Source organism: Ophidiomyces ophidiicola (genome assembly GCF_022830035.1).
Source record: "Ophidiomyces ophidiicola strain CBS 122913 chromosome Unknown scaffold_35, whole genome shotgun sequence".
Classification (NCBI taxonomy): Eukaryota; Fungi; Ascomycota; class Eurotiomycetes; order Onygenales; family Onygenaceae; genus Ophidiomyces; species Ophidiomyces ophidiicola.
Genome location: NW_026054675.1, coordinates 105,221 through 128,466, shown reverse-complemented (window position 1 = coordinate 128,466; position 23,246 = coordinate 105,221). Strand labels below are relative to the sequence as shown.

The window sequence follows — 23,246 nt, the reverse complement described above, 5'->3', positions numbered from 1 at the left end:
ATATGCCGTGTCAAGACTCTTCAAAAAAAGTGGTTCTCAAATGCATCTAAAACTCCCGATTTTCAAACTCCCTCCCAAAAAAAAAGTTGAGTCAGCCGCTCAGATTGATGGCCCGTAGGCCCGCAAAATAGATACAAATATCACTCTTCTTCGCTAATTTCGCTTTCCTCGTCACTCACAACATGTAGTCGCTGCTGCTGCTGTTGCTGTAGGAGTAAATTTCTGGCTCTCTCTTCTTCCTCTTCCCTAGCACTCTCCTCGAATGCAGCTTCCATCTCGGCGGCTAGGTCGTCATCGTCAGCCATGTAGTCGTTGGTTTCCGGTTCGACTTCGCCTGCATCTTCATCACTCTCTTCCTCTTCCTCCTCATCATGCCCATCGTACTGTTGCGAAGCGTGGTTCTGCCATACCCGGCTCCCAGCTAATCTTGGCGGCGACGGTGATCGAACGTCCTCCTCTTCATCGCTTCCTGCTTCGTTGGCAGACGTATTGTTCGAAGCAAAATGGCGTGGGTTAAGCTTGAACTTTGGTCTTTCTGGCGGAGGAGAGCCCATGTCGATGATTAAATCGCCATCTACTATTATATTGTTACTCGACGACGTTTCTGGAGGTGTTGGTTTCGGTTCTGGTTCTGGTTCTGATGGTGGTGACTCGACAACAGGCGGCTCGGGCTCAACGATAGGGGCTGGTTTCGGCTTGGACTTGGGTGCACTTGCGTTTTTGGCCATCGCAGCTTTGGTAACTCGTTTTGGCTGAGGCCGGAGAGGGTTAACTTGAGGCTTAGGTTTTGGAGGAGGCTTCGTTTTAGGTGGTAAGGCGTTCAAGGCTGCAGCAGGAGTCAAGTGCGTGGGTGCTTTATTCGGGGGATTATGAGAGTCGTGGCCGTTTTTCGGGGGAGTGTAGTCGGTATTTTTGGCACTGGACGGTTCACTTTTCGGTAGGAAGTGTCTAAAATCGTAGGGGTTGCCTTCATCAGCTGCATCATCATCGTCTTCTCTGCTGCTATCGTCTCTTTCATGGTTTGACAATGTATTAAGTTGCTCATATTGTTCTGCCACTTGTTTGTCAGTCTTTCCGGGTGCAGAGCGCAGGTTGAAGTTTAGCTTTGTCGAGACCGGCTCGAGTATGAAGGCTTTGCGTTTTGGGTCAAAAACAAGTACTAGATTGCTTGATTCCGGCTCCGACACGGAAGATGCAGGATCAACGCTTCCATGGTAAAGGTACGTTAAATTAGTCCGCTCCGCATTGCTGGCTTTATCTTGAATCGTCAGCTGGTAGAGGTCTGGCGTATTGCCCTTTGTAATGGTTGTTTTCTGCTGTGGCGAGGCAGATTTCGCTTTGTAATTGTAGGCGACATTGACGAAGCGGGATTGTCTCGAAGAGGGCTTGCCAGCCAGTTTGTCCCCGAGAAGAATAGGATATTCCGCCTGTTTGGACGGGTCAATCAGCCCACCAGCGAAGGCGGACGTAGTGGAAACAGCGGCCATTCGAGAGGTATGGAGGAAATAGTAACTATGATACAAGAATAATGATAAACAACGACTTTTCAGAGCGGCCGGACAACCCTTAAAGCCATTCACTCAATTTACTTAAATCACGAAATGAGAGAAAGCGATGGGAAATTATCTATGGATGCCCATGAAAGGCAGACAAGGAGAAAGAAGAGCTCACAGGAGCACAAACATAGCCCTGGCAAAGGAAAATGTACCCAATGCCCAAAGCCAGCAGCATAACCGCGGGCAGACCAGGACTCTCAGGCCGCGGACAAGGAAGTCAAGCAAGCGGGATCGCAGCCAAAGGCGCTTCAGGCGGCGGGAGGGGATGAACGGCGGCCGTGGAGCCAATCAGCGCCAAGTATTTAGGCTCCGTGGATGGCTTGGCTACGCTAGTACGGAAACGGTAAGACCCGGAATCCCTTTCCGGGGCGACTAAGACACCGCTAGTCCTAATTAAGTGTTACATTATCTAATCATGACGGCTAGACCCGCGCTCCTATTGGCCTAGATGCCTAGCTCACCGCCTTGGACGTGAGCGAATCCAGGCGTTCTGCCAGCATACGGTGCTGCTTCATCGCTTTCTCCCATTCAGGCACTACATCCGCGTCGACGGGCTCTTCGTCGTCGTCGTCGTCGCCGTCGCCGTCAGAATCGCCATCATCTCCACTGAGGAATGACAAAATCATGCTGAAGTCTCCGCCAAGTCGACCTAAGCTGGCAGCGCAGTAAAGGACCTGCGTGAGCAGGCTCTCGCGTGACCCTTTGTCTTGGACATTGGGGAGGTATGTCGAAAGAGTATCCAGAAGAAGCTGTGACAGGTGCATGGGGAATGTAGCTAGCGCGGAAGGCAGCTGAGATAGCGTGTCGTCCCTTTTGCTAGGTTCCTCTTTGGCTGACTTGTCTCCTTCGGGGCTTCCCCCGTCTGGTATAGTTCCAGATTCCAATGGTGCGGGTGCAAAAATGTTCTTGTATAAGGACACAATAGCAAAGCTCTGTTCTCTAAAAATCTCAATGTATCTCTTGAGAAACCGCTCTGTCTGCTGCCCGCTCGCCCATAGATTTTTAGCTCCATTTTTGGCGTCGCTCTGATTTCCACCCGCTTGTAGCCGTTTCTCTGTCTCCAAGTCAGCAAGCTCGCGTAAGGGCTCCAAGGCGCCCAGCATCTTGAGCAAATTCGCCAATCGACAGACCAGGAACAGGGCCCCAAAGGTCCCTTCGTTGCTTGCGGGGCGCTCTAGCTCTGGCGCCACGCGGCGAAGCCAGCCCACCGTCCTCATGGCCGCGGCCAGTCTTATATTCTGTACCTTGAGGCTGGCGATTAGGCTGCTGGTCATGTCTCTCATCGCATCTTCAGCCTGACGAGATACGTCCCGCATCAATGGCGAGTCGGGATAGAGCGCTTGTAGTCGCTTGATATGGGCGAACAAATCGAGGGCCGACGAGTAATTCGTACTAGCCGCAGCATTGCCTGCAGCAGTAGCATTGATCGAGGAGGACGAGACGGCCGTCGACAGCAGAGCCGGGAGCTCTAAGATGTCCGACAGGCGGTCCGCATTGCGAGCCAGCTGCATGGCCTTCTTCCTGCGGTCCAGAATCGGGTTCTCGCCGGCCCGGCTGTACCTCGACGAGAAGCACACAGCCTCTTCGTCGAGCACGGGGATGGCATCGCGCAGCGTCGCCGTCTCGGCGGCCAGGCGCGGGAGGGAGGAGCGCAGGGACGACAGGTGGTCGGCGGAGGAGATGAAGGCCTTGTGCGAGCGATTGGCGAGGGCCTGGAGCGAGACGAGGTTGGAGTGCGTCGACTGCGCGAGCGACTGTGGCTCGGAGTCGGCCAGCGCGGCGAGCGAGAGCGTCGGCAGGCGGGCCAGGTAGCGGGCGGTGGTGGCATCGCGGGCGGGCGGCGGCGGCGGGCGGCGGTCAAGGGACGGGAGCAGCAGCTCGTATAGCGAGTCGGCCATGGCGCATAGAGCATGCGAGGCGACGCAGAGCGAGCGCAGGATGTGCGTTGTCGTCGTCGTCGGCGGACGAGGATGAGCCTGCGATGGCCGCGCTTGGCCCGTGACCGCAACTGTCGGTCAGCAACGTCGACGCCGTCGCTCACTGGCCGACTAGTTACATACTTATATAACTACTGCGTACCCATATCGAATAAACGGCGTCGTATAAGAACGCTGCATCCCCCCTGCCCGGCATCCTCCCTGCGCCGACCGGATCGCAAGACCTCACCTCCTCCGCCCATCTCTCGCTCTCAGTCGTCGCCGTGGTGGTGATCGCCCGCTCCCCGCCATCATGGGCAAGCCTCGAGTCTGTCTCCAGCACGATATCCCTATATCTCTCCACGCTGGCCTTTTGCTAACCACGCTCTTGTCGCGGCCCAGCTCCTCATCCTCATTCGCCACGCACAGTCCGAAGGCAACAAGAACCGCGAAATCCACCAGACGGTGCCGGACCACCGCGTGAAGCTGACCGCCGAGGGCCACCGGCAGGCGCTGGAGGCCGGGCGGCGGCTGCGCGCGATGCTGCGGCCCGACGACACGCTGCACTTCTTCACGTCGCCGTACCGGCGCACGCGCGAGACCACGGAGGGCATCCTGGCGTCGCTGACGGCCGACGACCCCAGCCCGTCGCCGTTCCCGCGCAACACCATCAAGGTGTACGAGGAGCCGCGGCTGCGCGAGCAGGACTTTGGCAATTTCCAGCCGTGCTCGGCGGCCATGGAGCGCATGTGGCAGGAGCGCGCGGACTACGGGCACTTCTTCTACCGCATCCCCAGCGGCGAGTCGGCGGCCGATGCGTACGACCGCGTCAGCGGCTTCAACGAGTCGCTGTGGCGGCTGTTCGGCGAGGACGACTTCGCCAGCGTGTGCGTGCTGGTGACGCACGGCCTGATGACGCGCATCTTCCTGATGAAGTGGTATCACTTCAGCGTCGAGTACTTCGAGGACCTGCGCAACATCAACCACTGCGAGTTCGTCGTCATGAAGAAGGACGACGACAACGGCAAGTATATCCTGCAGAACAACCTGCGCACCTGGTCCGAGCTGCAGCTGCAGCGCGACCTGGAGAAGCAGAAGGAGAAGGCTGCCCGCGAAGCCGCCTTCGGCACCGACATCGCGTCCGCCAGCTCCGTGGCCTCTGCGTCTCCCGTGCCCACGCGAAGGCGATGGGGCGGCTGCCCAGATGGCTGCAACCACGGCCTACGATCATATAAAAAGAAAACCCCCTTACTACAGAAACAAACCCCCCAGCCAGCATCAACATCAGCAGCCCAAGACACCACCACCCCCTACCCCGAACCCATCAACTTCACCACCACCAAACCCTCCCCTACCACCACCCCCGAAAGCGAACTCACCCGCGGCCTCGCCATCCTACACCTCGGCGGAGGCCGCGACGCCGGCGGCTCGCGCAGCGGCGCCACCAGCCGCGCCTCCTTCACCTCCTCAACCACGACCTCCTCCTCGATCCCGCACCACCACCACCCACACCACCTTGACGATGACGACGACGACGATGATGACCAAAACGCGCCCGTCTCGCCGCCCACCAGCGGCGGCAGCCGCTCGCTGACCAGCAACAGTGATGGCGGGCGGCATCCCGACCAGACACCGCGGCCGCGCAGCATTCTGGCGTTTGGCGGCGGCGGGAAGCTGGGGCATGCGCATGCGCATGCGGATTCGTTGGGTGATACGGATGAGAGTGGTGATGCGGCGGTGGTGTCGGATGATGAGGAGGGAGATGAGCAGAGAGTGGGCGGTGGTGGTGGTGGTGGGGAGTCTGGAAGCGCGGTGTCAGGCTGGAGGAGACGGGAAGTGGAGAAGATGGAGGCGCTGGATGTGATCAAGGCACGGGAACAGAGCTTCGAAGAGGGCGTGTATTGATGGGAAGAAAGGCAAAGGAAAAAGAAAACCGGTCACGCGGGTCGCTCTCTGCTCTAATCTTCCGCTGCTCTTCAAAAAAAGAATGCTCCACACAAAAAGTCTACATACTCCGCACTGGCGAAAAGGATGGGGATACAACAAAAACAAAAGAATAACGGGGTATTGTGTATAGGTCATTATCTATAGATCTATATTTCTCATCTATTATATATAGTAGATAGTAATACAACAAGATATTGGTTTATATGGGGGGAATACAAGTATTTAAGACATATATTCGCAAGACAAGAACTTGCATCGCAGGATCCTGTCACGACCTCACCAGAGGTATAGGATACAACACATCAATGGATGGATACAGAAGAGGCAATTGTAAATGATAAAATAAAATATAAAAAAAAAACAAGGATAACCTCATCTGATCCTCACCAAAAATTTTCTGTATTTTCATCATTTCTCCCACTAGTTTTGTACCTTTGAGCTAAGCTTTCAATATGTAAAAATGCCCGCAGAGGAAAGAAGAAGAAAACAGTCAACGAGGGGACACTCCCACAAAAGGGGAAAAAAAAAACCACCAAACAGAGAAGAGGAGAAATAGGACAAAACAATCTTTAATTCTCACGAATGGCGTGACCTCGTCCTGAAAGACCACATGCAGATCGGTAGTCCTGAAAGAAGAAGACAAGGTAGCTCTCTGATTGAGTATGTAAAAACTGAATAGAAGAAAGCCACACAAGACAGCAATCTGAGAACTCGAGACAAGCAAATGTTACCACCGTGAAACATACCGGGGGAGTATCAAGAAGAAAAAAAGAAGCGAGGGTATCTCTTCCTCTGCCAAATCAAACAAGCCATTTTCGAAAAGTCATAATGAATAAAAAGTTGAAAAAAAAAGGGCGGGAAAAGTCAATCTTGAAGAAACGGCAAATGTACGACAACATTACAAGTACTCAGATGACAAAAAAACCCAGGTTGCAACAAAAACAATGGAGCCCGAGTAATTTTTTTTGGCCAAATTTTTTTGGAATGGAGGCGTGAGAGAAAACCAATCAAAAGCAAAGCGAAGCCGCGATCAAAGAGTAGGGACTAACAATGCGAAACAATGGGAAATAAAGCAATAGTAACAATTTTGTAAAAAGCCAGATGCCCAAGGCATGGTCATCCCAGACAAGTAAATGGGATAGAAAGCAGAGTGAATTAAGCACTCATACATAGGACAAAAAAACTCCAACAAGGGACAAAAGCAATAGCAATTTTTCGCAACGCAGTCAAATATAAAAAAAAGTCAAATACAACGCCATGTAAAATTTAAAACAAATTTTGGTTTAGGGGAAAAAAGGGAATGTTCTATGCCAGGAAAATACGCCACCAGATAAAATGCCCCCAAGGGAATTGCCGGGTCAAAAAACCAAGTGTTAATGAAGAGAAGAAAAGGTTAAGTTTGCGAAAGTAATGAAATCATCAAATCATTCTCAAAGCAGGGCGGAACAAAACAAATACGTAGCCATCCCTAATAAAACGTGAAAAAGTAGCGAGAAAGCAGAGAAAAGGAAAGAGACAAAGAAAGAAAAAAAAATGACTCGAGCGAGTCGAGCCCCTCGTTGATTCCGAGAAAGCCAGCAAAAAGACTTTTTTTTGACACCGAAAGATTTTTGTGGTGGTCATTTTTATCCTCTTGAAATTTTTTCGGAACACAAGCGTGCGTGATTTTGAAATTTTCGCTTGACTGGAACTGATGCATTAAGTCGTCGCGTGAATATTGTGGACGTGATTAAAGAGATGGTTTAAAAAACGGAAATAGAAAGAATCCGAAAGAATAAGATTTTTTTATCCCGCGACCGGCTGCAAACCGAAAGGTACGCCGGAGAGATAGTGGTCGGGACCCTTTGCGCAATAGAGACAGCCACAAGCAATGCCGTGTCCGTGCCAGCCTGCGGCAGAGAATGCCGGGGCGTAGGACGGAGTGGGCTGGTAGGATGGTGGCTGGGACCTAGAGGTAATAAATTGCTGGGGAACAGCCCAGGACCGAGAATACGGCGGCGGATTGTTGAAAGGCCATGGGGCTGCTTGGAAATAATCAGGCGTATTTGGACCAGTAGGGGGCGCAGATGGAGGAGAATAATCAGAGCTCATGGGGGTCAACCATCCACTTCGCTGGTACTGAGGAGGAATTGGTCCTTCTGGCGACAAAAGTGGCTTCTGAATTGAATGATGACGCTGAATGGTGGTATCGATCGGGGCAAGTTTGGTACGAGATTCGTAGACACGAGCGTCCGACTTGGCGCGCCATGTATCCCAATGGGCTTTCCATGTCATGAAGCCATCGTTCTGGTTGTGGATGCGGTTGTGGATTCTCCAATCAAAGGCGAAGAGCCATTCCAACTCCATCGAATTCAAGTCAGCAACTGGGATGTTGCTGACCTCAGACCATGAGCGATTCTGGAAGGTATTGTCGTCAAGGAACTTGCTCCCAAGCAGCAAAGCAACGGTAAGCATGCGGTAGACTTCGCCAGATCCGGCACCATAAACCTCGGCAGTGGACAGCATTCGCATCCGCGAGGCAAGATAATACAAGCCCAAGAGAATAGTCGAACTCGGAAGACGGGTGGACGAGAGAATCTGATAGACATATTTCCTAAACTGGCGGGGGACTGCTGTTCCTGGGTAAACGCTTCGAAGCATGTCAATATCTGAAAGTCTGATCTTGGACGTGTACAAAGCATACATTCCCTGGGCCATTTCTGCCACAAAATCTGTCATTTGATCCATATCGTAGTCCAAATGAGCCGCGACGCCACCGGTGGACTTTTGCTCCTTGGCCTTGTGTTCTTGCTGGCCAGAATGCTCACGACGGCGATACTGGGGGGGAATTGCGTTGTCCATGGGTGGCAGCGAAGTACTGGAGCGCAGCGACGCCGCATGGGCACCGGTCACGATGGAGGAGTACAGGGGCTGCTGCGGGCGCGAGAACAAAGCAGCTTTCATGTCTCGGTTGGACTGTGCGGGATGCAAGTGCGGCAGGTGCGTAGACACGGGCGGGCCATAGGCGGCGGAATAGTGATCGACTGGGTCACAGCCATTGGCGAAGCGTGCCGAGTAGGGCGGTGGGAGGCCGGGCGGGAAGTACGGCTGGTCGACGTCGACGCGGTTGCCCATGTGGACATGAGGCGGCGTTGGGAGGCCGTTGGCGGCCGCAGAGTAGAAGGAGGGCATAGTGAGCCGAAGGGGAGGAGCTTGGTCGTGGATGAGACGTAGACGGCGCGCAAGCTAGAAATACCGGTCAACAAGGGGTCTTGGCGGGGAGGGGAGATGCGGTGTGACTAGGACGTTAGGAACGTACCCTTTTCTACACCTGATCCAAATTCCAAGCTGTGAAGGGGGAGAGGAGGGAGGGAGACGCTTCACGGACGAGCCGCAGCTCCAGCAACGACTGTTGAACAGACAAGCGGCGTCCCTAGCAGAGCGACATCGGATCGTGGAGGTTGGTGATTTGCTTGCACGACGAGTCGACGGGAGGAGGACACGGAGCAGGCGCGCAGTGAGACGGCACAGCGGCGTGGATGGAGTAGATGGCGATGGCAGTGAGTAGCGGGAGGATGAACGGGCAGCCCTGGGGGAGGGAATCAGGAGAAGAAAAAAGAAGAGCGGGTTGGCGGCAAGACCGGGATGGGGATGGGGGATGGGGGGAGGAGGCGGGTTGGCGAAAAGGCGAAGTTCGGAGAACACGGAACGAGACTTAGTGAAAAGCTCGTTTTGAGGAGGAGAGGCGAGGACAACAGCGAGATGAAGAGAAGAGCAGCGTGGAGCGCGAGAGGGAGTGTGGGAGAGAGTGGGAGAGTCGAGGGTGAGAGAGTGAGCGGGCGTTGAAAGGGGGAGAAGAGGAGAAGAGAAGAAGAGAAGAAGAAGAACAGCGCGGCGAGAGGAGGAGCGGTGGTGAGGGCGGCGGGCTAGGCCGCATCGGGCGAGGTCTGGGGGGGCGGCGGGTGGAGCGGGCGTACGGTACGGTACGGTATGGTCACGCAGGCCCCGCCGGCCGGCTGACAGACAGGCTTTTCTGCCGCGTCGCCGCCCACGCATTACTCAGCGGGCGGGCCAGGCGGCGGGCGGCGGCGGTACGGGCAATACCACGCCCCCCACACGGCGTACCGCCAGGCCAATACCGCCATACCGCCATACCGCCATACCGCCATACCGCCCTTTTGTGTGCCTGCGCCACCGCAGTAGCAGCAGCAGCAGCATGGACCGCCCAAACGCCCGGCGAGCCAGCGAGCGAGTGAGAGTGAGGTGCCGGCTAGCGCTGCGGTAATTTCGCAGGTCTGAGGATTGGATTGGATTGCTGGCTGCCTGGCTGACTCACATGCGCCGGCTTCCACAGGACTCACTCCGTATAACTACTCCGTACTCCGTACTCCGTCGCAGCGCTGCACGCCGTAGTTAGGGAGGTGGAGGCCCCAAAGGATTCTTGTTCCCTTTCGTCGCTTCCGGTCGTCTTCCGCGCTGCTGCTGGGCTTGTTGCCGGGAGCAACCGCGCTGCCCTGCCCTGCCCTGCCCTGCCCTGCCCTGCCCGGCTCGTATGGCCCGTCGACACCCACCCACCTCCTGATGCTCTGCTGCTGCTATGTTGCTGGATGCTGCTGCTGACTGGCAGGCTGGCTGGCAGGCCGCCCGGCCACGTTCCCCACCCGGGATTGACGCCATGCTGGGGGCGCGACGCCCGCCCCTTGATTCGTTCCGCGACCGTTTGGCTACCCCCCTCCTCGGCGATGACGGTGCCAGCGTCGCCCGTTGTTCCGGCGCCGTCCGAGGGCGTGCAGGCGTGCGTGCGTGCGTGCGTGTGCGGCTGGCGCGCGGAAATGCGGCGATCGTGATTCGGCCGCCGGACTCTGAATAGTTATATCATCATGCATATACACGGCGCCATCCTCCCATCTACGACTCCGTACGTCGTGATGATGATGATGATGATGATGATGATGATGATGAACCATGCTGCCTGCCCTCTGTTGCCTGCCTGCCTGCCCGGCTCGCCGCCATGACAAATAGCCCAAACCAAACCAACTACTAACTTCGCCAGAACGAACCGCCCGCCAGGCCCTGGCGCGGCGCCCGCACGGCCAAGCAGCGCCGACGTGCAGCGAGCCTGAATCTTCTGTCGCCACTCCGTCCAGCCCTGCCAGCCGGGCCTGCGCACATGACGATGACGAACGCCGCCGCCGCGGGCGGACTGGCGAGACGCACCGTGTGTGTGTGGGTGGTGGTGGTGGGTGTCTCGCCGCAGACCAGCACAGCGCAGCCACCAACCAACCAACCAACTAACTAACAAACTACGCGTGAGTCAACTCACCGCACACCGAGAGGGAGGGGGGGGGCCAAAGCCCATCATCGCCTGCGGATCGTCCCGCAACGCAAGAATAGAACACCACGCAAGACTAATAGCGCTGCGACGACTCCATCCAATATCCAATATTCAATAAATAATAATAAAAAAGGACTCTGTCCGTGCCAGAGCGCAGCAGCAGCAGCCCCCCGTGGATGCGCCTCGCGATTCCGATGCGCGTGGCCGTCTCCAGCTAGCGACATACATAACTAACCATCATTATTATTATTGCATCGCGGGGTCGCAGCGCAACAACGGGTATTCCCAATCTTCCCCCGCTCCCCCTGGCACGCCCAGCCAGACAGGCAGACAGACTCTGGACGTGCAGCCAAACCTTCGGCAGCCCTCTCAAAGCAGCGAAAAAATAAAAAAAAAAACAAGAGAGACAGCACATCCCCCCTCCCCCTCTCTCTTTGTTTTTAGAAGAAGTCGAACGAGACGGGCAGGCTGGTCTGTGCGGCCCCTGGAGCAAGCCGAGGGAAGAGGGAAAAAAAAAAAAAAAAAAAAAGATCGAACGGCGCTGCAAGGCCCTTCTCCGCCCGCCCGCGGCCTCCCTGTCGGACGGACCGCATGTGCATGTCGTGGTCCGCTCACCGTGGACAAGCGTGGGAGAATAATGCGGGCGCATTATTCGAAGGGCTGATTCCGCCGTCCTGGCCTAGTGCTCCGTACTCCGTCGTAGTATGAAGCTGCTGCTGCAGCTGCTGCTGGCGCTCTATCCGCACTATCGAGTTTGTATGCAACATCAGTCCCCGTCCGCTGTAGTTCCTAATAAGACAGAAATACGGAGTAAGTATATTTCGCGTTACATACCGACGGATACACTTCTATTATTGTGTCATTTCATTCTTTTATCATAATAAAACCCCTCTTGGAAAAAAAAAAGGTTTCTAATGACAATTGTTTCACCGCGCGCGGGAACGAAGCCCACCCCTCCCGCGGTGCAGCTGCACTAGTTACGGGGTACACAGCAGCTCTTGAACTCCCACCCACGCATGCGCATACATACATATGCAACTCCTCGGTACGGTGGGTGTTGTGGTTGCTTTTGAGGCCTGCCAGCGATTGTGAAACCCGCGTGTTTAAGAAGAACCCAGCGGCCCCCCTCGACCAAACACCGAACGGCCAATACGCTTGAGATGTGATTTAAAATAATGTCTAACATGAAGGCTCAAAATTTGTCCATGGTCAAACACATTCCAGAGGCAAAAGAAAAAAAAGTCTTTTACTCCTTTATTCTCCCTCATCTCCCTACTTCCCTTCCCTTCCCCCCTTTTTTTTTTCAGCTAGTTGGCGCCATCAACTCCGAAACCGTTTTCGTTTAAAAAGAAGGAAAAAAACACATATTACCCCGATTAAGACGCCATGAAAAACAAATGAAGACCGGGTCTGTTCCGAGAGGGAAAAACGTTCATGATGTAAGAAAAAAGGATAAAAAAACAAATCAAAATCAAGATCCTCCTCTCGCCTGCTCTCTACCCATAGTATAATCAGTCCCACCAAACAAACAAACAAAAATAAGAAATCCTTTCACGCAAGATAGGAGTACCGCAGCGGCGCATGCTCGACGGGGCCGAACTGTCGCTTCCACTCCCACTCGCGCATCGCGGCGTCGACGTACGCCTGGCGGCACTCGGCCGGCAACTCGTGCAGCACCGCGTCGTCCAGGTTGAGCACCGGCTCGCGCGTGTTCGGGTCCACCGTGACCATGCCGCTCGAGCACCACCCGGACCCGTCATTGGCCGCCGTGCACGCCGGCGCCTGGTAGTAGACGTCCTGCACCGCGAAGTGCCGCCGGACCAGCGGCGCCACCGCCGGGAAGATGCTGGCGCTGGTGTCGGTGGTGGTGGTGGTGGGCGCTTCGGCGCTGCTGTCGTCCATGGCGGTGTCCGGGTCCGCGTCGCCGTGGCTGTCGCCGTCGCTGGCCATGATGCCGTTGGTTTTGGGCATGCCGTTTGGCGCTGTTTGCTCGAGACGCTGGAGCTCGCGACTGGCGCTGTCGATCAGGTTGGCGCTGCTGGCCGGGTCGTCGGTAGCCTCAGCCGGGTTGACGCGTTCCACTCGGATATGCGACGGCTGCATGTCCTGGGGGAACAGCATTTGGTTGGTGTGTATGTCGTAGATCCCGCCCAAAGTTTCACGGCGGTAGCTGACGAGCGACGAGTTGAACGTGCTAAAGCAAGGAAATAACTGGGTTAGTATACGAGCCTCGTGCGCCTCAATGTGATAATGCCGATGCGTTCGTGCCCGGTTTAAAACATACCTGGCTGCTCGAGCGTGTTCGATCATCCAGTTATCACCTGTCACAATCACTTTCTTTTTCTTTGCGTCCACCACTTTCCCAGCTGGCAGCGGCACCGACGATACGCCGGAGTGATAGACGCTGCTGGCTCCGTGCCAGGCAACATAGCGGTTTCGGTCGTACGTCTCGCCCGGCCCCGGCAGGATGTCCTCTGGCACGGCCAATTCACCCTCCACATCTCCACGCTCCCGCGCGGCTTTCTCTTCGTAGTCATCAATCACCTTTCGACCCCCAATGATGATCTTCGCTCCAAACTCCCTAAACACCGAGCGTGCCGTAACCACCCCAATCGCCCGCCCCTTGTAGGAATGCGGGATGATATTCCTCTCGATCAGATTCCGCTTCGCCTCATCATCAATGATAATCTTGTAAAGCAGCTTATGCTTCTGAAAAAACAGATACGAGTCGCGAAACCCAATGCAGCGCGCCGGCTCCGTCGACAGCATATACAGCCGATCACCCCGATCGAGGATCGTAAACGTGCGCACGCGGTACTCGCGCCCGCCCAGCAGATTGCCAATCTTATCCACCTTGCCCTCCCCCGCCGCGTCCTCCGGCAAGTCCACCTCGTCGTTCACCACGTCCATCATGTTCCCTTCCTTGTCCACGGGCACCTGCGTGACGTGCGACGGGCCGCCGCGCGCCTTGCTCCAGCGCCCGCCCGCCGACGGACGCCCGCGCCCGCGTTTCCGCGGAGGCCCGCTGTCGGAGCGAGGCTCGTTGGGCTCGCCCGCTGGCTCCCAGTCCGGCGGCCTGTTCTTGGGCGGCCGGCCGGGGCGCCGGCGACGGGGGCCCGTGGGGATCGCCGAGCTTCGTCCCGGGGTTCGCGACGGTGTATCTTGTCGCGACGCCTGTTCGGAGTCGCCTAGGGGCGTGGACGGGCCCGTGGCATCGTCTTCGTCGTCCTCTTCGTCCTCGTCGCCTTCGTGGTCGTCGCGTTCTCGCGCTTGCTCTGCGTCGGGGTCTTCGTCGTCGTGGCCTTCGTCCTCGTCTTCGGCTTGATTTCCTTGCTCGATGGGCTCTTCTGCATCGATCTCGTCTGGATCTTCTGCCTTCTTAATGACTGGTGATTCCGGCACGTCGCCCATTTCTACGTCCGAATCTGCTGGCTGGCTTTTTGATGGAGTTGCCGTAGTACCTTCAGTTTGCGTGGCGGTCAGTGATATTCTGGTAGCTATGGTGGGGGAGGATTGAAGCTCACGCCTGGAAGATGCCCCAGCTCTTGTAGCTGGCTTGCGTCTTGCCGCCATCGTGCTCTATTGTGAGAGCAAATGCCCATACAGGAAACAACAGCGCTGCTTGAAGCTCCACCATGACAGGAAATCATCAGACGGAACGTTTGCTGACAAAGAAACCTAAATGTGGTTAGCTCGGATCAAAATTTTCCCGTGACGGATAATCCCGCCCTCCTGTCCTAATCTGGTAATCTCCACCCACCCAGGCTGGGCCTGGATTCTCTCAGTGCAAAACCAGAGACCAAGTAATGCAATCACCTAAGAATTTTCATATATAGGCCTGGATATGATATCTATCCTACCTACTAATGCTAACCAAAGTCCAACCTCAGTGCTCACATAGCGAGAACTCGAACGCCTCAATTGAGCTAGTGTGATGTGTAACAAACCTGCTTCTTTCTTCCATCAACTTCAGGCGGAGCTGTTTCGCCTCATCCATCGACATCATAAACCCTTCCAGCTCGTCCTCCACCTGATCCTTGAGCTCCTGCGGCAGGCCGACCAGGATATCGTCTATAGAAAGAACCCTCTCCCACCAATCCCGTCGCTGCGCCGGCACGTCTGCGGTGGAACGGACGCGCAGGTTGGGGTCGACCAGGAAGAGCGCGACGATCTTCCGGTGGCCGGGCTTGGTGGCGTCCTGTAGTGAAAACGGCATGACTTTGTGCTGGAAGGTGTTCGGAAAGGTGAGGAGACGCCCTTCCTTGCAGACTACGCTGCCGACCTCCTGAACCATGGGGCCGCCATCTCTCAACCCGAACACTTCCTTTAGCCAGGAGCGGTGTTCTTGCGGGTAGGAGATATTTTGTTCCCATTCTTCGTTGATCTGCCTTCGGAAAGCGAGGCGGGACTCTGTGATGTTCTCCGAGTCATAGTAGTATAGCGCGGTAGCGCATATTCTTTCGTTCTAGCAGTAGTGGTCAGCTTGAGAAGAGTCAACGTCTTGAGGAAAGAGCCCATTACCAGCTGTCCCTCTACATGCCAAGAACCCCCTGGGTACGTTGGGTTGTCTGGGGTCAAGTGGATATTTGCCAGTTTCACGATAACTTGAATGCCAGATTCCTTATAGTCCGCGTATAAGTCAACAATATGCTCTTCCGGCACCATGCTGGGCTTTCCCTTATAGTCTCCTAAAAAGTGATACTTCGAAATGACAGGGCGAGGCGTGAATTCTCCCGGTTCCGGCAAAACCAGCTTCCTGATCTCCTTCTCCCACCTATGCAGCCTGCCCCAGTACTCATTTTCATGCTCGCCCTTCATCCGCGGCGGTTTCATGGAGTTCGGCATCGTATCTGGATCAGGGTCATATGTGACGGTGTCATACTCGATACGCTTTGATCGTATCTCCGCTTTCAGGCCAGACAATGTCAGGTTCCACAGCGGCACAGAGAGAGAGATGAGCTGCTCGATGATGGAATACAAATCGCCATGGTCATCTGGGTGGAGATTATTGATGTAGCTGCTGATCTTACAGCGGACGCCGTTGGGCGCCAAGTCACCGCTCTTCTGGTGGTCTGTGTCTGCTTTTCGTTTGACAGGAACGAAAGCAACGTCGCATGGGAGCCATTGGAACGTCTGGCTAAAAAAAGAAGACTCTGAATCTTCAGGGTAGGGTCCAGCCCACTCGACGATCTCGCCCTCCCCGGCGCGCTTGATCCCGTCTTGGACGGTTAGGCATCCGTCTGCGATAACGCGCGTCTTTCCATACACAAGTGGGAACAGAGAAGGGTGCACAAGGTCAAGCACCTGATTGTTCGTGCCTGGGTGGTAGTCCTTGTCCTCGTCCGGGACATTCTCCAAAGGCGCGACCGCGGCCTTCAATGATGCCTGAAGGGACTTCGGAACCATGGTATCGGATTTAACAATATCGCCATCATAGACGTAGACCATGTCGATCTCATTGTACATATTCGCTTTGAAGCGGAGCTCTTCCATGATCCAGTCCACCATCTTCGTCGTTGGAGGATTTCCCATGGCCGCAAGCTCGGCCCGCCATTTATTCACTATGTTATCGTCGAACACCTACAATTTTAGACGCCAGACTGGATTTAGTCTCGTCGGGCTTAGAGAGATACAAGCCAGTTGTGCAGAGAGAGAGAGAGAGAGTCTCTACCTTCATCTCCCAGCCTGGCTTATCAGTTATAGCCTCCATTATTCTAATCATCTGTAGCTCTCTCGTCGTGATAGCTTCGAACCTAGGCAACAGTCAGCACAAGTTTGAAGCGGGACGGCAGCATAGCGGTAACTAGCTTACCCAGGGTGCCCTTCAATGGCATTTTCGAATAGGCAAGGGTCTTGAGACATTTTGCTGGTCTGTTGATTTGGTTATCTTGATCGCAGACAAGAAACGTAGTCAACTAAGGGAAGATGAGGGGTTCGCTCAACGCGTGGAGATTGAGTCACCCATACCAGCTAGGTGCCCACTAACTACTCCGTATTTGCGAATAAAGACCAGCGCTGCCGGGGCTTCGTCTGCTTAGGCGCCCCGACAAGGCTGCCTAGCGAGCCAAGCCGGTCAGCTCGCTGGCCGAGCAAGAAGCCCCCCATATGCCGTATAGTCTCCTCCTTACGACTATTATTATTCCCTGGAAACATACATCATCAGAGGCCTGAAACGTGATAGATAGGGTTCGCTGTCATCACCGATGCGGGCTCTCGGCTGCAGCGACCCCCGCGCACCCGACGCCCACGCCTGGGGCTGGCCGCCGCTCTCGCTTGCTGCTGCGCGGGGGGGTTGACGTGCCGTCGCGGCCAGGCGCTTGGCTGGCAGCGGGTAAGCTTTATTCTCTGGTCTCGGTATAGTTAAGTATTCTCGCTATCTTGAAGGCCAGGTGCGGCTAGTGAGCGCCGGAGAGTATGCACTGGTCCTTGCCAGTACCGCTTCATAAAACGGTTCCTTTTCGTTAACTAGTTAGTTAGTTAACTGCCACACGGGCCGAGAGGAAGTGTTGGCAGTGCCGCGGCTCGATACCGAACTAGAGCTTGTCGAAACATGGTTCCTCCCACAGCCGCCAGAGTCGAGGTCTCCGGGATATTTTCGAACTGTCTCACAAAGATATGTACTTGCTACTGGAAGTGGGTTGGGTTGGCACAGCAAATTCCAGGATAGCGGATGGGTCGCAGGGTCAGCGTCATCTTGCTGCCCGTGGATTGAATTGCATCAGAACGGGCGCAATTGCTGCCGCAAGCCCCTTCTTTGTTGAAAGGAGGCAACAAACGCAAACAGAAGAAAAAGAATTTTCCAAGACAAAGGCTGTCCGAACCCTGAGCCAGAAATACACACACACGTCGCCGCCACAATGCCATGGGATCAGACGCCGTAGTCATGTAACTATGCATTACTTCCCCGGACTCTTACTCCGCATCCAGCATGAGCCTACATGATGTAGCTTAAGATCTTCGTTATGCTTTCCCAGGCCAAGAGGGCTGCACTACGTTGCTCTGCGCGCGCAGACTTTGTTATTAATAGCAGCTGGGACTGACCCGACACGACATGGCGAGCAGCAGCCGACCAGACCGATGGATGGATGGGTGGATGGATGGACCAGAGGCCGCCAGCCGCTTCTCAGCCTCGCGTTGAGAAAACAGCGAGCGGAGGAACACGGCAGGGAAGATGCGGCCTTGCTTTCAATCAGGGCTGAGACGATGGGATGGGGCCTGCTCGCCCTGACGTAGTTAGTTAGTTGGTGAAGTGATATGTCAGTGGTAGTAGTACGGAGCAGTGCATCCTTACACGGCCGGCCACCGCATGGGCCTGCCATCCCGAGAAAGGAGGCGGGCAGCGAGTCGGAGCGAGGGCGTGTGGGCGGTCTGGCGCCCGTGGCTGGCGCCCGCCGACTCGCGCCTCCACGCCCGACCGGTGGCTGCGTGGGTGTACGTATGTACGGAGTAGTCAGCTCGTTAGTAGCAAAGTGGTATTCTCCGCGGTTTCCAGCCGCTGTGCCATGTGTAACTCATCGGCGGACGAGACGACGCCAGCCAGCAGCAGCAGCAGCAGCATCAGCACGCAACGGGCGTCCATGCAGGCGAGGATGTCTCACTCCGCGCGCCTCGCTGTCAGGAGTGGCGAGGCGAGGAGCCTCTCGTCTTTTCCAATCGAGCAAGAAAAGGCGAAGCAGCCAATAGCCACGGCGCGAAGTGACGACTTGCTGATCGCTGGTCCGCAGCAGGAGACACACGCACACGGGTTGCGTGCGAGCTCTCAGCGGCGCCCGCCCGCCCCCGCGCGCGCCGGTGGTGTCGGCCTTCTAATCGAAAAATGCGGGAAAAAGTTAGCGGGCCCTGCCCACAGCTGAAGCGGAGGTGGCGCAGACTGGGCACTGGCCCATGTTGGGCGCAGAGGTGGATGTTCGCACGCAGCGCGCGCGGCAGTGGCGGGGGAGCTGTGCGGGAGGGGAGAGAGGGGCCAACTAGCTAGAGAGCACTGTAGTTAATTAAGGTAGAGCTATGTGCACGCACAGGGCGCGAGGGAGAAGTCAGCGGGAGTGCGGTCACTGTGCGGCGCATGAAGCCGCCGGGAAGTGAGCCGAAGGGTGGTGGGTGCGCGCTCACCACCAGAGAGTGAGAGTGACGGGCGCGCGGTGGTGGTGGTGACTCACACAGCTGTGAGTTAACTAGCTAGTTAGTTAGTTATTTAACGCACCAGTGTGCGCGCCCGCTCTGCGCGGTGCATGCTCTTGTTCCTCGATGTGCAGCTTGCGCCATTGCCATCGCCCATCATCCTTCGCTCTGAGATCTACTGGCTGGCTCACCGCCCGCTGGGTCAATCCCCGAATCGCCCCGACGCCGACGTCAGGCCCTGCCCGGCCCCCCCGAGCCCGCGGGCGGCCAACCCCCCAACCCTCAACGCTCACGAACCAACTCAACTCGCCCCGAGCCCGCCGCCCTCGCCTCCCCACCGGAATCCTTTCCCAATCGAAGACTGTAATGATAAATAATAGTAATAAAGCAAAACCTCTTTGCCTCGACCACGCGCTCGCGAACCTAATCGTCTTTGACTTTTCTTTCGTGTCCGCCGCGCTGCTTCATCTTCATCCTCTCTCTCTCTCTCCTCCGCTTTCACCACCACCGCCGCCAACCCTCCTCCCCCCCCCTCCACCCCCGTTCTCGCCACGCCTTCGCTCCTTATTGCGCCCTCCGATCACGCTAGACGCCCTGCTGATTACCAACCCGCCTCGTCATAATACTCTTCCAAACGACTCTCTCTGCCTTCAACCCTCCTCCACTTCGACACCGTCTCGCGCAATCCAGTCGACCGATCGATCGTTCGTTCGTGCTGCATGGGATTTCGGCCATGGCTGACAACGGCGGAATGAACCATCGTGCCCATGCTGACCTCCTGCGCCAGGCCATGCTCCAGAAGTGAGTCCCCAGCCTGTCTGCCCCAGCCCTCTCTCTGCGTGTTGTTCAGGCTGTCTTTCGCTCTGATCTTTGCGTGCTGTCCTCCTCCTGCCGTTCTGCTGTTGTGGTGGATGATGTTGTCGTCGTCGTCCTGAAAGCCATGGCACCCACGCTTGGGCCAAAGGGCAGTCCTTTGATGTGCGTGTCTGCTACCAACTTGTGACAATTTGCCGTGTTTCACGCACCTGTCCAGTGCTTGTCGCCAAGTTTTCCTTTGTTGCGCCATGGTGCTTGCCCGTTGCTTCTTCCATCATGCTGCAAAAGCCCTCACTTGTCCCGGGGGGTTGCTTGGTTTGGCCACTGGTACCCTGGGGCTCATAAAAAGTGTGGCAGACGCTGTGCGCTTCTGCCTGCTTCTCCTTCTCATTTCCTACCCTCCCTCTTTTCTGGTGCTGCAAGACGGGAAACCTATGCTCACGACAAATGACTGACACTGCTGGAATCCTCAGTTCTTCACGTCGCGACGATGACGGCCAAGATCTCATTGGCTCAATAAGCACCACCCCGTCAGGCATCGCCACGCCCCAGCCTGATCTGTCTGATAAGCGTTTTCCGGGTATCACGCACAGCTTCTTTGCACAGGTTCGTGCTACTTCCGATTCAGCTGCAGATCTTGAGAACCAGCCAACTTCTTCTACAATTTCTGAAAGACATGGGTCTCAGTCACTTCCTCAATCTGTGCCGGAGGAGGACAAACAAGACTCTGTTTCCTCTTTGTCGGGCTCTGCCGTCATGCTAGACCATGGCCACGGCCCGGCACGGAGCGCAAGTCCTGTTGCTGAGCCAAGATGCGATTCTTTTGAGGAGTTGAGACATGCAGACTTTAATCCTTTGCCTACACCCCCCCATTCAAGTTCATCCTTTTGCTCTGTCATGCAGAAAGATGGGGAAGAAGCAGAAAATGGCAAGCCTGATGGCGGGGTGGTCTCCATATACCAGACCCTGAAGAATTTGATCCTGCCGAAAACAAGTGTGAAAAATAGGCGACATACTTCCCATCCTGTTTCCAGCATCACTCATGATTCCGTCCATGCTTCTCACTTTTCCAACCCATGTCTTCCTGATCCTTCAACTTCTTTGAAATCTCCTAATGATTCTCAAAATACGTTCAAATCTTCTGAAGAACTGATAAAGCTGACTGACACCTCGGCTGCGATTTCGCGTTTAAAGAACACGCCACCACTTACCCCGCGAGCGATGTCGAACGAGCTCCATCCCGCCGATAAGAAGGCCTACTCCACCGCCGGCTCGCCCTCTCGTAGCCACCCCGACCCGCGTATGCGAAACCATGGCGTCGCGACACCGGCCAGCTCGTCGTCGTCAGGAGGAGCCATGCCCGAAACCCAAGGTCCGCCCGTCGCCCCGTTGAAAGGGAAACTGAACGTCAAGATCTCAGACGGCAGAGGTTTACGTCCCAGTTATGACCCGTACGTTGTTTGTGTTTTTGAATGGAATGAATACATCTCCAAGGGCGCGCATGTCGAAGAATCACATCACTCCGAGAGCAGACATAGGAACCACTTCGATACTCTAGGGCCCGTGCCTATACAGCGTTCGAACAGCGATTCTGGACGCGCAATGGCTATCCCGATGAAGAGTCGACAGAGCAGCCAGAATAGTATCATGGATAGTTTCAATTATAGAGCGTCAACCCAGGTCACCGATCCTCATTGGAACCACGAGGCCGTTTTGTAAGTTGAATTTTTTATATTTTTTTGTTCTCGCCCCGGGCGTGCTGATTATTGTACTAGTGATGTTCTTGGTGATGATTCCGAAATCGATGTCTCTGTCTACGATCGTTCTAACCAGGAGCATTTCCTGGGTCATGTTCGCCTACGACTAAATTTGAGAGAAGACAAGAAAGCTGTTGTTGGCTGGTTCCCTCTTGAAGCCCGCGCCCCTGGCGATGGTCATGTCTCCGGCGAAATCCACCTCCAGATGTTTTTCCAGAAGACGGACAAGAAACACTTTGGCCCCAACGACTTCCAGATCCTGAAGCTCATCGGCAAAGGCACCTTTGGGCAGGTGTATCAGGTTCGAAAGAAAGATACCCAGCGGATATACGCGATGAAAGTTCTTTCGAAGAAGGTCATCATCCAGAAGAAAGAGGTTGCGCACACTCTTGGCGAGCGGAACATCCTTGTCCGTACTGCGACGACTGACTCTCCGTTTATCGTTGGCCTGAAATTTTCGTTCCAGACGCCGTCGGATCTATACCTGGTTACAGATTACATGTCGGGTGGCGAGCTGTTCTGGCACCTGCAGAAGGAGGGCCGGTTCCAGGAATACCGGGCTAAGTTTTACATTGCGGAGTTGATCCTAGCGCTCCAGCACCTCCATCAGCACGACATCGTGTACCGCGATCTGAAGCCGGAGAACATCTTGCTGGATGCTAACGGGCACATTGCGCTCTGCGACTTCGGCCTGTCCAAGGCGAATTTGACGAAAAACGACACCACCAACACGTTTTGTGGGACCACGGAATACCTGGCGCCCGAGGTGCTGATGGACGAGCAGGGGTACACGAAGATGGTCGACTTCTGGTCTCTGGGCGTTTTAGTGTTCGAGATGTGCTGCGGGTGGAGCCCGTTCTACGCGGATGATACGCAGCAGATGTACAAGAACATTGCGTTCGGCAAAGTTCGTTTTCCGCGCGACGCCCTCAGCGCGGAAGGCCGGAACTTCGTCAAGGGCCTGCTTAACCGAAACCCGAAGCACCGCCTTGGCGCCCGGGACGACGCGCGCGAGCTGATGGCGCATCCGTTCTTCCACGACGTCGACTGGCACGCCATGTGCCAGAAGAACGTCATCCCGCCGTTCAAGCCCAAGCTCAAGTCCGTGTCCGACACATCGTATTTCGACCCCGAGTTCACCACCGCGCTGGACCACTCGGCGTCGCTGAACGCCCGTGCTGCTGCTCTGGCCGCTGGCGCCGCCACCGAGTCCACGCCGCTGTCGCCCGCCACCCAGGCCAACTTCAAGGGCTTCACCTTCGTCAACGAGAGCACCATGGAGCAGCACCTGGGCGACCGCCACGTGGACTACATGGACGAGGATTTCCGCGAGGACGACTCGTGGGTCAACCGCGCGCGCCCGGGCGATCTGGACTACGAGCACCGCATGAACGCCGCATCGAAGGCCAGCCACGATGAGGGCGGGATTTTTAATGACGACTACCACTTTGAGATGTGACAGAAAAAAGAAAACATGCCCACTACCATGAGATATCCCTTATTGTTGTTTCAGCTTTCCTTTTTTTAGCCTTCTAACGCTATTTTCGCTATGTACATGACGACGGGGGCAGACGATTTGATCTTGATGTTCTTCGTTTTCTTTTGCGAATCTGCTGCGTCACTGCCTTGATTTCTTCTATTTTTTCTTTTATTTTTTTCATTATCTTCGGAGGAGCCCGTGTTTTTTATGGTACTTGAAATCCACCAAAAGTCACGTCGTGTTTCTATCTCTCTGCTGGATGCATGCGTGCGTGCGTTTGCGCCTTTTTTTTTAAACAAAAAAAATCCCAGAAATGGCCAATACCCATCCGCTCTACGATGA

The 23,246-nt window shown here is 55.5% G+C and overlaps 7 protein-coding genes across 7 annotated transcripts; 2 read left to right on the top strand and 5 right to left on the bottom strand.

Annotated features, from left to right (window-relative positions):
* Positions 1-140: 140 nt before the first annotated feature.
* On the bottom strand, positions 141-1,487 carry LOZ57_006068 (uncharacterized protein; the record flags this gene model as incomplete). The annotated part of the gene is made up of 1 exon (XM_049255091.1): positions 141-1,487. One exon carries the CDS (start codon positions 1,485-1,487, stop codon positions 141-143), a length of 1,347 nt encoding a protein of 448 aa, XP_049105946.1.
* Positions 1,488-2,008: 521 nt separating this feature from the next.
* On the bottom strand, positions 2,009-3,454 carry LOZ57_006067 (uncharacterized protein; the record flags this gene model as incomplete). Its single annotated transcript, XM_049255090.1, has 1 exon — positions 2,009-3,454. One exon carries the CDS (start codon positions 3,452-3,454, stop codon positions 2,009-2,011), a length of 1,446 nt encoding a protein of 481 aa, XP_049105945.1.
* A 331-nt stretch (positions 3,455-3,785) lies between these two features.
* Positions 3,786-5,377, top strand: LOZ57_006066 (uncharacterized protein; the record flags this gene model as incomplete). Its single annotated transcript, XM_049255089.1, has 2 exons — positions 3,786-3,800; positions 3,875-5,377. 2 exons carry the CDS (start codon positions 3,786-3,788, stop codon positions 5,375-5,377), a joined length of 1,518 nt encoding a protein of 505 aa, XP_049105944.1.
* Positions 5,378-7,204: 1,827 nt separating this feature from the next.
* Positions 7,205-8,590, bottom strand: LOZ57_006065 (uncharacterized protein; the record flags this gene model as incomplete). Its single annotated transcript, XM_049255088.1, has 1 exon — positions 7,205-8,590. The coding sequence occupies one exon, from the start codon at positions 8,588-8,590 to the stop codon at positions 7,205-7,207; it is 1,386 nt and encodes a 461-aa protein (XP_049105943.1).
* A 3,694-nt stretch (positions 8,591-12,284) lies between these two features.
* On the bottom strand, positions 12,285-14,306 carry NPL6 (chromatin structure-remodeling complex subunit RSC7; the record flags this gene model as incomplete). The annotated part of the gene is made up of 2 exons (XM_049255087.1): positions 12,285-12,927; positions 13,018-14,306. The coding sequence occupies 2 exons, from the start codon at positions 14,304-14,306 to the stop codon at positions 12,285-12,287; spliced, it is 1,932 nt and encodes a 643-aa protein (XP_049105942.1).
* A 313-nt stretch (positions 14,307-14,619) lies between these two features.
* Positions 14,620-16,595, bottom strand: LOZ57_006063 (uncharacterized protein; the record flags this gene model as incomplete). Its single annotated transcript, XM_049255086.1, has 4 exons — positions 14,620-15,198; positions 15,255-16,313; positions 16,405-16,486; positions 16,546-16,595. 4 exons carry the CDS (start codon positions 16,593-16,595, stop codon positions 14,620-14,622), a joined length of 1,770 nt encoding a protein of 589 aa, XP_049105941.1.
* Positions 16,596-19,584: 2,989 nt separating this feature from the next.
* SCH9 (Serine/threonine-protein kinase) lies at positions 19,585-22,883 on the top strand (the record flags this gene model as incomplete). Its single annotated transcript, XM_049255085.1, has 3 exons — positions 19,585-19,652; positions 20,141-21,382; positions 21,443-22,883. The coding sequence occupies 3 exons, from the start codon at positions 19,585-19,587 to the stop codon at positions 22,881-22,883; spliced, it is 2,751 nt and encodes a 916-aa protein (XP_049105940.1).
* Positions 22,884-23,246: the final 363 nt, after the last annotated feature.